At 38.2% G+C, this 15,550-nt stretch overlaps 1 protein-coding gene across 11 annotated transcripts in view; it reads right to left on the bottom strand.

Moving 5' to 3' along the window:
* The window catches only part of dmd (dystrophin), a 631,463-nt gene that overhangs the window by 326,346 nt on the left and 289,567 nt on the right, over positions 1–15,550 (bottom strand). For 9 of the 11 annotated variants that reach the window (XM_066706366.1, XM_066706368.1, XM_066706373.1 and 6 more), the window contains 7 exons: positions 12,974–13,153; positions 12,250–12,372; positions 11,402–11,581; positions 9,763–9,885; positions 6,591–6,728; positions 3,866–4,018; positions 2,733–2,915 (listed from right to left, as the gene is read on the bottom strand). In XM_066706366.1, coding sequence (XP_066562463.1) covers positions 2,733–2,915; positions 3,866–4,018; positions 6,591–6,728; positions 9,763–9,885; positions 11,402–11,581; positions 12,250–12,372; positions 12,974–13,153 — 1,080 coding nt within the window. The remainder of the gene's footprint in view (positions 1–2,732; positions 2,916–3,865; positions 4,019–6,590; positions 6,729–9,762; positions 9,886–11,401; positions 11,582–12,249; positions 12,373–12,973; positions 13,154–15,550) is intronic. The other 2 variants (XM_066706374.1, XM_066706364.1) reach the window with 1 other exon arrangement.

Here is a 15,550-nt window from a genome sequence, read left to right as displayed (position 1 = left end):
TAGTGATAAGTGCATATTAGAAGAGGAACGCTCAAAAACTATGAATTTTAGATTGCAAATGAAATTCTGATTATTTATTGTGGATTTATTTGGCAACAAGCTGCCATGATTTATTTCAAGCACAAGTCACACAGTTTCACAGCACACTCCTAACTCACACGTGTGTGTTGTAATAGAGCTGTCAGGGCTTCGAACTGAACGGACATTATTCACTTATGCTGCAGTAAAAAGACTGAATGCAAACAATTGCTCTGAAACATACATACATTTTCAGTGATGTCAATGTTCACATTAGGTCCATCCTCTGCTTCAGTTTGGGGGTTGCTTTGTTAACATGTGTGTTATTTTTTAAAACGATAAATGCAGTACAAGTGACTGTTCTTCCTTCAAAGCTGTATGAATGAAACCATATTTTTATTGTGGGGAAATGCTTCTGTAAGATCTACAGTGAACATAATATAAGAGAGGATGCTCATGGACACATCACAAAGATAGGGGCTGGCAATTGCTACTGCAGTAAAGCTACTGTATAAAATACACAGGCAATAATTAGTCAAATTATATTTTAAAGTGTTGTCCTGGTTATTATTTTACTTTAGCAAAGTTTGTATTCCTTCTACGGGTGTATCATTTGTGAATTTCATTGACCTACACATGGATATATTTAATATTTGTTTATGTGTGTGTGGATGGACAATGAGTAGTGAAAACGAACACTGCATACAAACTTTTTGATTTGCAGGAAATATAGAGAAACCTTTTCATAGTTTAGTAAACTGAGTCTGTAAACATTTTAAAGTCCTTTAATGTTATCTTGTCTTCACAGAGTCACTTTCTTTATGAATAGCACGCTTTTGAATTTAATAATTAAGCATGGGATTGCATCCCTGAGACTTATTGGAGGTGCTGTTAATTTATGTTACTTTAAGATATGACACAAGGGCATCTGAGGGCCCTGCTGTTCTTCTTTACTGTCAAACAGCAGAATTCAGCAAACACTAGACACAGTGTGCCTGTCGTGTAACAAGGATGGGACCAGTTAATACATATAGGAGTAAAACTGGAAACGGTTTCCTTTAATCAGAAATTAATTTCTGGAGTCATACCAGGAGGGTACTATTTATATATGAAAATTAATTAAGTACTAACTATGCTTATGGTAAATGCATTCCATCGCTTTTCGTAAAATAATAAAGTTTCTTTAGTACACCTGGTTGTATACTGGAAAACTGAAAGCTTTTAATACAAAATTGCCAGTGACAATTTGAGGACTGCACTGTGAAATCAATAAATGTTTCTTCTTTCTAAAGATATCATTCATATTTCACATTGGAAGAGAGAGTGAGTCAACAATTTAGCATAAAACATGTAAAGCATGCACTGTAATCATATTTTGTATGTTTCTGATTTTTAAAAAGTGCATTATATTGTGTTGTCTCTTGTGTTATAATTTTTCTGTGAGGAGTAAGATTTTAGGCAGTAATGCCAAATATGAGAAAAAGTGGATCAACAGAGAAATAGGAAAGACAGTACAGACAGAAAGATAGAGGAGATGCTTGTGAATATTTTATACACACAATATTTCATAGCAGCTCAGGTCAAATGCAGCCAGATAGTGTCATATAGATCTAAAAAACCAATTTTTTCCCTTAGGTTTATTATTAGTCGTAGGAGTAGTATTAGTAGTAGAGTTATTCAACTTTTTTGTTAGAAAAGCATAAAAACCAAACTCTTTTGAACTTCTTTTTTATGGATGCAAAGTTTAGCCTAGTAATCCAATTGGACTGACATTTGTATTGAATCACTATCCAGATAAACCGGTTTGGCCATATTGTTTTGCTCCTTAAAAAAGAAATCAGCTTATCAGCTCCCATTCTGTAGGAAAAGGATGTTCAAATAAACTCAGCAGTTATGTTTTATTAATATGTCATTCAGAATCTAATACGTATGAAAGTGATTTAATAAATCTATTATAAAGATGTTGCGTACCCTGATGCGTGATCATCCGGAACAAAGTTTAATAAGATTAAACTCCTGCTGTATCAATTTCAAATGACATGTGTCAGCTCTGTAAATATTTGGAATTGTGTGATTTTAATTTACAGATCAACTCCGTATGAGATATTGAGGACACAATTCAAGCCAATGTACAATTGGAATTGTGTAAGAATCGCTCTAATTCTGTGTTGTAATGGTCCAAGACATTCAGAGCTTGATGTGGGTATTACATCAGTGCGTTCCAGAAAAGGTGTATATTGTTTTGAAAACTTTAAGTGCACATGGAGTAAAATGACTGACACCAGGTGCTAGAAGTAGGGGAGTTACAAAAATAACAAAACAAAACAAAAAAAACAGAACAAACTAAAATTTAAAATATAAATAAATAAATAAAAGATCGGGTGCACAGCATGTCCCACATAAAATGATGTCAGTGGCAAATAAATGACGCAACAGAAACCAACATTTATTCCTGGTACTGTGTATTTAAAAAGCTACGGTTTTTCATCTTTGCTTCCCCGTCTCTTCTGAAAAAGAAGACTGGTGACCTTCCAGCAGGGTGCTGTGCTCTTCCTAAGAATAAAACAGCTAAAAAGCTGATGTTGTTCTTTCCATTTCAAACACACTGTTAGTGGCATTTGGTACTTGGTTAGTAGCAATCGCAAACAGTGCTGTTTGCAAGAGGAGTGAGGTGGTAGTGGTGGGGGTTGGGGGTTGGGGGGGGGGTAACTCACAATTTGTGTTAAGTTCAGTCTTCGGAACTGAGCAAATTTGCTCTCTATTTCTTGCCAGCGTTTGTTGAGCTGGATCAGGCTGGGCTCCACGGCCTTTGCAGCCCCATCCTTTGACAAGCTTTGAGCCTGTCTATTCACAGCATTCAGGTCTTCTCTCTTCTGCTCCAGCTCTGCATCAATCTCCTAGTGAGCAAAACCAATAGAGGACCCCAAGGCAGTTAGCGGACTGGACCGAGATTCAGAACTCAAATAAATAAAAAGAAAGGTTAAAAAAATAAAACAATCTGTCAGGAGTTATCTGTCTCCCACTTTATTTATACAGTAGATCTTACACTTTAGAACAGATTTAATTCCTGTACACAGAAACTAAGCAAAGGTCTTGCATCTCTTATTGTAGGCTTGTCAAGTTGCAGGCTCAAATGTAGAACTCCATTAAAAGCTGAAAGGAGCGACTTCATTTGAAGCTTGAGGGCTTTTCTTTGATGTGCAATGAAACACGTTTTTTTTTTTTGAGAGGGAGGAGGGGTGTGAGAAACTGGTTTATGCTGTCAAATATCAAAGAGGTAGACCCATGAAGTAAGGGTCTCTGATACAGCTCAGGCTAAAACTGCTAGTCAGTTCTGGCTCTTTTACTCAGCTAAAACAATCATTAGATAAAACGAAGCAAAAGTAATGAGGCAGTGAAATGAATAAACAAAAAAGAAGGAAAAGAAAAGTGATTTTGACAAGTTTGTGCAGAAATCTACATTGGTGGGACTTTGACATGTGACAAAGGATGTTTTGGGTCAAAAGAAGGTCTTAACACGACAAAGATGCTGTCCGTTTACCGAAATGTCATTTTGATCATCTGTAACAAAGACACACAGAGTCAAATCAAACCCACCCTGTGGACAGCAGAGCAGCAGTTCTACAAAATCAAATTAACAATCTTTATTACCTATAACAAAAGAACAAACCACCCGCCCAAAAAACACAAACTAGCAGGTGATATTTTATTAGAAATTTCTTTTCAAATTACACCACTAAATATTATAACATTCTCAAAACAGAATTGAATCATTATAGACATATGAACAAAGACACAGCATATTATATCTCACTTTTTAAAGGGAATTTTTACTGGAACTTTTTACCTTAATCCTTTGGTCATCTCTGGGGTCGGGCAGGTTAGCTACTCGCTTCTCAATGTCATCCAGCCACTGCAAAAGGTCGTCTGACTGCCTCTTAAATTGATACCACTGGGGAGAAACTGCCAGGGCCTTCTTCTTCCTCAGTAACCTGAGATCCTGCACAATGTTTGCAACCAGTTTAGGGGAAGCTGCTTCCAATACAACTGATATTATCAGTATCAGTTCAATATTATTAACACCCAAAACAATTAAAGGAGATGACTGTAGATGGACTTAATCTTCATCTGATGCTAAAATACAATAGCAATATTGCCCCTTTCTGTTCAACCCCTCTCTTTGGTCAACAGGCAACTCTTGGTCTCCTTGTTATTGACTTGGAAGAATTCAGCCATTTGCTCTGGTTATTAAAATAATATAGAAACAAAGTTATGATCATGTTTGAGAGGAATATAATTTAACTGAGTCTAAACACATCTCATCCTTTTAAAAATACATAAACATTCACTGTGCTGCCTTTACTAACAAGTAGGCTATCAGTTAATCATTTTCATTTTAAGACACATAGAGAAAACAATCTTTCTTTTCAATTACTGAATAAAATAACCCCAAAAACCTATTCATCTTCTATATCTCATGCCATCATTCATTCACGTAGACTTCAGCATGAAAATGTCATGAAAATCTCCCATGCCGCTCTCCTTAATACAGCCATCTGGACGGCAGAAGTGTGTATGCGATTTTATAATAATTCTTTAAGGAAAAAAGCAAAAAAAAACTAAACAAACAGTGGTTCCATATTCATCTCGGCCTCTTACTTGGCCATACTCAGAAATCTGTCAGAGAGATGATAAGTTTTCAAGTCTCAAAGGAACTCAACAGGAGAATTTGATGAGAAATCAAATGCAGCGTATACAAAGGTTATTGATTTATTTCTCCCAGCCCGTGCACGAGAACTGTGGGTTTGCCATGAAAGACACAGCCTATCTTAGCTCTCTGGATAATACCACACACCGCTCCTTCATCTCTGAGGACAGCGGCAGACCACTCGGTAAGGGACAGAGGCTAAGCACATTCACTGGTGACAGGATGATTGTGGAACCGCACTGAATATCAAATGTAGGTTATGATTGAGTTATTAGTAGCTCTGCCATTGTGCCCGGGCTTCAGATGCAAAAACAATAGAGGTAGGAGGAAAAGCATCTCCTTGGTAACAAAAGTAGTATGCAGGCAGAACAAAAATAATCACAAAAAGTTCACAACAGAATGTGAATTCCATATACAACTTCTCTAAGCCCTGTGGACCTGTAATCCTTTCCAGTTTCCTCAATAATTCCCTACTCACACAAAAAAACAAAACAAGCAAAAACAAAAACACTGTGTAACAAAGTATTAACAATATATTTGGATAAAATGATAGTTTGCCTTTATTGTTATTCATAAAACATCTACACTCATGTTTCACAATAAACCTTCAGGTAGTATATGGTTATACATGATCCTTTTGACTGTTGACTTAAACAGAACATCTTTCATTAAAGCTCATAATATAGCTATATTTTAAATACAGTATACATGCCTGTCTCAGACTCTTCTAACAACGGTGGTGTAGTCGAAGGGATACGGAGGCATACGCCATAATACACGTAATAAGGGAACTTTGCAACTTTGCCCATGTACATTTGCCCATACCACGCAGATTTTGCGTACACCCTCCTTTAATTCCTGAATTCTGTCATTCGTCCGCCATTCCCCGGTCGACAAACTGCCAACCCCCCCACCCTCTCTACGGGTGTGTGTTGCCTCTACCAAAACGTGGGTGGTCTTGTTTTGATCAGTAGACTGTCTGGTTCCAGAACATGTCATAATTGTCATATTTTCATAGATGTTCTATTCCTACTCAGACCAGGTATCCCCCACCCCCCTTTTTAGAATGCGGGGGTGGGGAAGGGGGTATAAAAAACACATTTTTCACATCAGAGAATGCATCACAGAAGGCCCTTTGATGCTTCACTGCTGACTTAAGGCATTGCTTAATTAAAGCAAATTTTCACGTTGATACACAGAATAGGTCTTTGACTGATAGACAGGCATAGGTACCCAGTGGTTAATGGAGTAAGAAGATTAATTAGTCAGTCAGAACATTAAAAGCACTTCTCTTTGGGGTCCTACACCTCGATAGGCCTCACACTCTAAAGGGAACATATATATCGACTGTAGTTGAAGACTCCTTCATAAAAAGGTAAAACAGCACAGAGAACACAAAACCTCTAGTAGCCGTTCCAGGATGTGAGAAGTATGTTTACTGTTTTTTTAATTCCATTTCACAGATTCAAATACTTCTAAATTTAACACCTTTCTGCTCAAATGATCAGTCTGTGAAAAAAGGACTGTACCCATCAGGCCATATTTAACATGCAGACAATGGGCATTTTAAAGCAATGGGAAGCCCAGGCCTCTTATATGGGTTATTTAAACAGCAGACAGCGGTTACAGTGAAAAAGATTGCACCCATTGAAATTGTAATCATTTAATCTGGACATCCCTTTCTGTAGAGGCTGATGCTATCCTCACAGATGTGCTGCCGTAGCATCCTTATGGCTTATGCTTCCGATTTCTAATGGAGTTAACTGCCCAGTTAACTACGCTGTAATCCGTTCATGGGTAGTAGGAAACGGACAGATAAGGATATAATGAAACAAAAATGTGCAAGTGGAACAAGCGATAATACCTTGACAGTGGTGTATTTGGTTTGTAAGAGGTTTTGTTTAATTCGGATCTCCTCTCGTTTCCTTTCTTCTGGGACTCGCTTTTGCAGGTTCTCTCCTTTCTCCAACAGCTCCTTCACAGCGCCTTCTTCACCATCTCCCTAAACAGGAAAGTGCAAAAAGAACCAACAACAAAAACAGAGTCAGCTTTCTTTCTCTCTCTCAACTGCCGATTTAGGCTAATACCAATCAAGGCAGAACAATGCAAACATTTAAAACAGAGTGAGAATTTAATACTAGTGTACATACATAGTACAGAATATAAGCACACACATGTAGTGCACAAAAATAACTGAAATGTATCATGTTTCTGATAGGTGAGAAGTAGGATGCAGTACCCATTGCACCTCATTGGTAGAAGATTAAGTTGAGGACCAATGATTTGTGTGATTTGTAACAATTTTTCTGCATAATTCTCCTTTCAAAGGCTGGATTTTAAGTAAGAGAACTTTAAATTCAAAAGGTAATTATTTTTTATAGAATTCTGATGAATTGGTGGCATTAATAATTAAAGAAGTGCATTATTTTGAAATACAGAAGACATAAAATCATCTGGACAACAGTGATAGCCTTGAAAATGGAACAAGTAGCCATTAAAATAATAAATGGGATTTTAAACCGCTTTTAACAGGGGGCCGCATGCTGTCTTTGAGGAGCATTGGGCACAAGATTGTCTAAAAAGTTTTAATTAAGATGAACTTTTGCAGACTTCTAACAATTTCACTGTAAATTATTTTCCCCAAGACTTTAATGACTTACGACAGCCTGATGAAAATATGACAAAAAAGAAAAAATCCTGGGTGACTACAATAAAAAGGACATTGATGAAGGTGACTTAGCCAGACCCATGACTTAGTGAGAAAACTAAGCAGACTTCATACTTCCCTGTGAAACAGAATACCATTAAAATGACCTTCAGTATGTCTCCTTTGGGCCTTAGTTAAACACCAGAGATGAAAGTTCCATCAAGTTTTAACGTTCTCTTCTGTTTGTTCCAAGTGTCACAACAGCGTCATAAATCTAAATATCAGGAGGTGGTATGTATTACATGCTTTATACAATCACATGAGGATCACTTGATGAGCATCCTACCCATCCTACAGTAAATCTAAATCTGTGCTCAGTCATTGGCATGCTGTGATCTGAGATAGGCACTCATTGTCGTCCCGTTTATTTAATTCTGGAGCTTAAGCAAGCCTGCAATCCAACTTAGATTCCTCATCCCACATCCAAGTCAGAAATTGCTGTATTGATTTAACAAGCATAACCAATTTCCACTGTACTATAGACACCAGGAGCAAATCTCTCCATCACTTTTTGAAGGCAAAGTAAATCAACATTTGCTATATACAGCTGTGATATGAAAAGCAAGATAACACAATATTAATGCATGTGAACATCACAGGAAAGCAGAAAAGATTGGGCATGCAATATATCTGTAGAGAAAAATAAATAAATGTTACACACACGCATATATATTTATATTTGATTACATATATATATATACACAGACACACATATCTGTATGCTTCTTTGTATTTTTAACTTGCTTCCTTCTTTTCCTACATAGCAATCTTTTTTGATTCTTAGGCTGACATTTCAGACCTGCTTCAACCCACTGAGAGCACCGTGAACTCCAGCAATAATGATCAACTCTTTAACTGCCCACAGCTGTCAACCAGTAGTATTCATGTGAACTGTGAAGCAGCACCACTCAAGGCCTCAAAGTTACTGATTCACAGAGTTATTCATGTGCAGAAAAACATTAGCATAAATCCCAAAACAAATGAAGTAAATGCAACACCCACTTAGCAGATCAGGCGACATCTTCACTAACGCAAGCCCATTAAAAAATGATCTGCTCCTTTCATTTCCTAGATGGCGATTTAAGAAAATGATTTTCCATTTTTATGTTTACTGATGCTGAAAGTAATAGGTTCCATAATAAATGTACTAATGACTGAAACAGAATTATTGAGGTCTTAATGACAAGGGCATTTAGATTTGTTTTATTGGTGCTTCCAAACCTCACACCGGGTGAAAATCCAAACACAATGTCATGATGCAGATCTTTTCTTCACATTACTTATTCTGTTGGAGTGGGCACGTCTATTTTTAGAATGCTTTGGGATCTAAAGAGCTTAAAGGAATGACAAGTATGAGTCAATATTAATAGTATGCTGGCTCTTAAAGTCTGAATTTGCTTTTACACTGAAGATTGTCCTTTGGGGTCTCCATAGCACTACCATGACTAAATTAATTAATCTAAATGGTTTACCCCAAGGAGGAACAAAGACACATACACATACACACTTAAAAAGAAAATTGCATATATTACTGCTGCATAATGGAGGTTGTCGTGACAATTTTCAGTAGTTTATGTGTACGCAATGAATACAGGCAAATCTCTACCTGTGCATGTCATTTTAGATTTAGATTTTGTTAAGATAACCTAACTAGAATAACAAAATTATCAACACTGCTACACTGTTTTGTTTGTTTGCTTATTTGTCTGGTTATTTGCATGAAAAAAGGATATGCACCAATGCACCAGTTGTTTATTACAATACATGGGTCCCAGCAGTCTTTCATCAGGACCTTAATGTCCTTCTTCTAAGCATGCTTATATATAAGTAGCTCCTAAGATGCACTCACTGTGATGTGAGTGGACCGACATCATCACATCCAATGCAAAGTCACTGAAACCCTTCTGCTTTGAGCTTGATTGATTGATGGATAAATTAGGATAAACAAATCTTCTCTCCAAAAACAAAGCTGGATTGTATGTCACTATCAGAGAGAGACATACATACAGCCCTAAGTCTACTTTGATCTCCCAAAACTGATTAACCCCTTCATTTAAAATGAGTTTGAATTAAAAAAAAAACATGAACTGGAATGCAAAAGATGTCTAAAACTTACAAGCTACTAATCAGAAAATAATGTAAAATATTTATATTTTTTTCAAAAAAATAATAAATACATTAATCCTAATGCAAGCTCAATTACAGTTATATTAATCAATTGCATTGGTGAGAAAGAGAAAGGTCTGTGTGCCCCACATTCTGCAAAGAGTTGGTATCACATTATGCTTTGTGGCATCTTTATTGTATGGCAAGTTGTGTTCTTCCTTACCATGTCTTTCTGGAAATCTTCTTCCTTCAGATTGTCGCCCTGTTGGAGCTCGGCCTCCAGGCACTCTAGCCATTTTTGAGCCTCCATGTGATAGTGCTGGACTTCGTGAGGAGAGACGGAGGCCTGCCCCCATCAACAAGCATGGGGCCACAGGAGGGAGAGGAGAAGGGGAATAGAGACAGTGAGATCGGTTAGATACTTTTACATTTCCTGCAACACTGTTCCCCTGCAATTATAGATGTAACACAGGTAATTTATGATCTCAGGATTCACAGCTTCTTCATAATTATTCCAGGTATGAAAGCACTGCTTGATGTATTGGCTGTAAAACATAGCTATATCAGTCCATATTTCTTACGCAGGATTTGCCAGGCAAGGAAGATTTTCCATGACAATTCCACAGGCAGTTTGTTGGGCTGTTTCTTATGCACCCCTTGAGAAAGTTGATGTATGGATATGAATAGTATTTACAATATTACTAATGAACTCTGAGGCTTAGTTAAGGGATAAAAATAACAAATGATTAATATGGTGCTGTTAGTTAACAGGCCTAATTTCATATCCACTTGAGGAATGTTTCTGTGCTCTGGTGAAAAGGAAATGTGTTGGAATGCACAGAATTTCTCGGCTGCCCTACTTAGGTCCCACACACACAATTACATATGCTGCATTGCTGAATAATGAAGAGCGAGCTTAGATTATTTCATAAGCCCGTTCAGCACTGCTGACCTCTAATTATGGAGCACATTCACAACAGTAGCTGAACTGCAGTCGGGTACACTAGCAAGGTTATTTCTTTTCTAAAACAGGATGCATCTGTTTCTCTCTGTCATAAATGCACACACACAAACACACATAGATATAGATGCAGATATTAACACAGGGTAACAAATGGGAAATTGAAGAAATTATACTATGTTGTCTCCCTGGAACATATCACAGTATGACTGCAAGTGTAGAAGGAACTACTTAAAATCACAACTCACACATTGTCATTTACGTATGCTAATGCTAATTCATTTTCATATCATATACTCTGGCTGTTATAAAATATCTGATCCCTGAATCTCTCTCCAGCAGGTGTATTGTCCTTGAGTCCGTCTTAAGCAGAGCTAAAGACATTTTCAATTCTCACAATATTCCTTGCAGGATTGCTGGCAAGACATGCGAGCACAAGGTTAAAACTCAACTCCTGAAAGTTCTTCAGAATGTCTTCAGTCATTATTCTTCAGCCAGAGATGCCCAAATGAATCTCTAAGCATATACTAATGGTTAGCTGGTAAAATGCAATGATTCGTAGAAAAAGCTGATAAGGATTCACAGAATGTTGTGTTTTCTTTTAAAAAACAACAATATGATAGATACATACATACATAATGGTTTGTATATAATGTTTTTTCTAACAAATATTTCAGTATATAGTCAGTGTGAGCAGCTAATGATAATGATGCAACATATTATCTTGCTAAAGGATGTACACATTAGAGTGTAGAGTGATTCAAACTGAAAATGAGGTGTTTGCATGTGTCTATGAGTGTGAAGGACATCGGACCTAGATTGCCTGGAATAGAAGTCTCCCCAAGGTGAAAAAATTGAAATCCCACCAGAGACACAAGGCAAGCACACACCGCTATTGTACCTGCTGTACCTTGCCGATCTTTATCTTGCGAGAGATGGCCTCAAAGCGTTGATTCAGCTCTGACAGCTTGGGCTCGACCACCACTCGGCAGTGATCTCCACGGTTTTTAATGAGGTCTTCGGCCTGTCCTTGCACTGCATCTACCTTCAGTCGGATATCACTCAGCTCATCCTTCAGACCCTGAAGCCAGAAAGGAAAGCTGAAATTAGTGCTGGACTGGTCACACTGAAAATGCCCCAGATTTAGCTATTGTTCACTACAGTTTTGTCCAAAAGCAAAGTTTCCACAATTCTAACAGCAGGGAAGAGATAAAGCCTATTGTTTGTTTTTCAACAAAGCAAAGCAAATGTGTTTTTCTTTGTTTTCTTGTATCTTCTGTGTCGTGTTTATTGTGGAACCATTTTGATAAAGAGCTGGAAAGTACCCGACAAACAATATAGTTTCAGGCATAAGAAAATATTAATTTGAATTTTATGCTGATTATCTCAGTATTTATTCCCCTCTCTTATCTTAAATTGAGAAAAAAAAAGCTTTCTATGACAAAACAATCCACAACTGAAAATACAATCTTGAGTGACATTGTTGTTGTTTTGTTTTTTTAAATACCAAATTTGCTTTTCCTTTTACAATTTAAGTCAGAACTAAAGTACTTGATCCTTGAGGCTCAAGCTTAAAAAGACAATTCCAGTACTGCAGAGTTATTTGATCAAAAAGATAAATAATTACAAGAAACCTGTTTTTATGTCAGAAAGCTCTTGAGATTCAGACACACTATCAAACCTCATTAATATTAAGTCATTGCATGTAAATAATGTCCCCAATGTTACAATGCCAAGTAAGGCAAGTACCTTGATCACTTCCTCCCGGGACTCCTGTTTTTCAGACTCGTCCAGGAGAATCTCCGCACGGTACATCCAGGCTGTGATCTGGGCAATGTTCTGGTCGAACATCTCCATTTGCTTCTGGTAGTCCTGTATGCACAGAGAGAAACAGTCAGCTTTAAGCACAATGTCAATATGTCTACAGGCATGATATTTACTGCAGTGTGGAAAGATACTTTTCATGGTAACCTTCAGTCACTGGATTACAAAGTCCTTCATTGTTCCTGCACAATGAACAAAACAATAAAATATAAATATTAGAGCTGGACTGCCTTCTGTATGAACTAACCACACTGAGCCTACAAATCTAAACCTTTTACTTATTTATACTAAGCTTCACGGACCTGCTCTTTTAATTAGTTACTTCTATGCCACTTTGTCTTTACTAAAACATGCTGAGCTACTGTTGTCTGGGGTATATAGCAAAATCTTAGTGCTTATAAGACCTCCTTTGCCTGAAGGTTACCGTTTGAAGTTGAAAATCGGTGAACATCATTGCCAGAACATTGGGAAAAAAGTGAAGAGAAATGCTACGGCTGACCTGGGTGACATTTGTTGCAATCTGATTTAACTTTTGACCTTAGTAAGCCTAGGTCCCCAAGGACCAAATGAGAAAGGAAAAAAGCTAATATTAAATACCCTGCCCTGTCTAGCCCCCATTGCATCCCCCCCACCACAACCCTTGACCTACAAGCAGCAGGTTGAGCCATTCCTCAGCCCTGGAGGTCACGGCAATCCAGTTGCAGTTGAGGAGGCTGACTTTGTCGTCCACCAGGTTCTCCTTCCCCCGAAGCACGGCCTTCAGAGCCTCCGCCAGGTCTGAGACATTCTTCAGCTGCTGAAGGTGCTTCTCTGTCTCCAACTGAATGGCCTAGAGGAGGTCATTACTCACAATTAGAGCAATGCAAGAGAGGATAGCAGAACAAACACGGAGGGTGCAGAGGATCATAAGAGAAAGAGGACAAACAAAAGGATGATGAATACTGAAGCAAAAGCAAGAAGACTGAGAAGGTGAAGGGAGACAGTGAAGGCAGGGGAAGAATGCATTTCTTATAACTGAGGAGACATTTACCAGAATTGATTTCAGTGTTATTATACAATCACAGGAGCACAAAGGGAGTTGTGCTTATTGTTTTACAATTCTCTCAGGATCTGGCAGGAAATATGATTCATATTAAGCATGTGGCAAATCCTCAACTGTTTCCTCAGTAACACAAACCAATAAATACTGAACTTAACCTGAATGCTCACATCCATAGTCTGTCTCAACAACTGCTGATCTCTTCTCCTTAGGATCAAATGCATAACATCTTGTACATAACCAGACAGAATCTGCAGAATTTCTTCTTGTATAATAAGTTAATCCGCAGTAGAAGGCATGTAGAACGAGTGTAAATAGGGAAACAAAAAACTAACAGACTTGGCTTGACTTGTTCTTCAGAAAGGGAAGCAGAGAAATACTTTAAAAAAAATATCCGAAGGAGTCAACAAGCAATACAAACTTTCCTCTCTTATCCTGGGTATTGATTGGGTATACTTGTTATTGATTTCTTAAAAAAAAAAATGTCAAAAGGAAGTGTTATGTTTGTAATTCTACTATCATGCAGGGTCTTTCTTTATATAGAAAGTATGAAAATATATATGTTTTAAAGTGAAAATATGTAGGAGGTTGTAAGTAGTATTATTACATAGTAGTAAGGGAAGAGGAAGAGTAGATGTAGTAGTAGTGACTTCTAATAGAAAACATATTGTTATACATTAATTAAAAAAATATGTTATATGAGGTATTGCTCATAGAAAGTCTTGTTTGCAGTTTACAATTACATGGTTGACAATACAACAAAAAGCAGCATACAGTGAAGGAAAAAAGTATTTGATCTCCTGCTGATTTTGTACGTTTGCCCACTGACAAAGGAAATTATCAGTCTATAATTTTAATGGTAGGTGTATTTTAACAGTGAGAGACAGAATAACAACAAAAAAATACAGAAAAACACATTTCAAAAAAGTTATAAATTGATGTGCATGTTAATGAGGGAAATAAGTATTTGACCCCTTCGACTTAGTACTTGGTGGCAAAACCCTTGTTGGCAATCACAGAGGTCAGACACTTCTTGTAGTTGGCCACCAGGTTTGCACACATCTCAGGAGGGATTTTGTCCCACTCCTCTTTGCAGATCCTCTCCAAGTCATTAAGGTTTTGAGGCTGACGTTTGGCAACTCGAACCTTCAGCTCCCTCCACAGATTTTCTATGGGATTAAGGTCTGGAGACTGGCTAGGCCACTCCAGGACCTTAATGTGCTTCTTCTTGAGCCACTCCTTTGTTGCCTTGGCTGTGTGTTTTGGGTCATTGTCATGCTGGAATACCCATCCACGACCCATTTTCAATGCCCTGGCTGAGGGAAGGAGGTTCTCACCCAAGATTTGAAGGTACATGGCCCCATCCATCATCCCTTTGATGCGGTGCAGTTGTCCTGTCCCCTTAGCAGAAAAACACCCCCAAAGCATAATGTTTCCACCTCCATGTTTGACGGTGGGGATGGTGTTCTTGGGGTCATTCCTCCTCCTCCAAACACGGCGAGTTGAGTTGATGCCAAAGAGCTCGATTTTGGTCTCATCTGACCACAACACTTTCACCCAGTTCTCCTCTGAATCATTCAGATGTTCATTGGCAAACTTCAGACGGGCCTGTACATGTGCTTTCTTGAGCAGGGGGACCTTGCGGGCGCTGCAGGATTTCAGTCCTTCACGGCGTAGTGTGTTACCAATTGTTTTCTTGGTGACTATGGTCCCAGCTGCCTTGAGATCATTAACAAGATCCTCCCGTGAAATTCTGGGCTGATTCCTCACCGTTCTCATGATCATTGAAACTCCACGAGGTGAGATCTTGCATGGAGCCCCAGACCGAGGGAGACTGACAGTTATTTTATGTTTCTTCCATTTGCAAATAATCGCACCAACTGTTGTCACCTTCTCACCAAGCTGCTTGGCGATGGTCTTGTAGCCCATTCCAGCCTTGTGTAGGTCTACAATCTTGTCCCTGACATCCTTGGACAGCTCTTTGGTCTTGGCCATGGTGGAGAGTTTGGAATCTGATTGATTGATTGCTTCTGTGGACAGGTGTCTTTTATCCAGGTAACGAGCTGAGATTAGGAGCACTCCCTTTAAGAGAGTGCTCCTAATCTCAGCTCGTTACCTGTATAAAAGACACCTGGGAGCCAGAAATCTTGCTGATTGATAGGGGATTAAATACTTATTTCCCTCATT

Source organism: Amia ocellicauda, chromosome 6, assembly GCF_036373705.1.
Source record: "Amia ocellicauda isolate fAmiCal2 chromosome 6, fAmiCal2.hap1, whole genome shotgun sequence".
NCBI lineage: Eukaryota > Metazoa > Chordata > Actinopteri > Amiiformes > Amiidae > Amia > Amia ocellicauda.
This window is presented reverse-complemented; position numbering and strand designations above follow the sequence as displayed.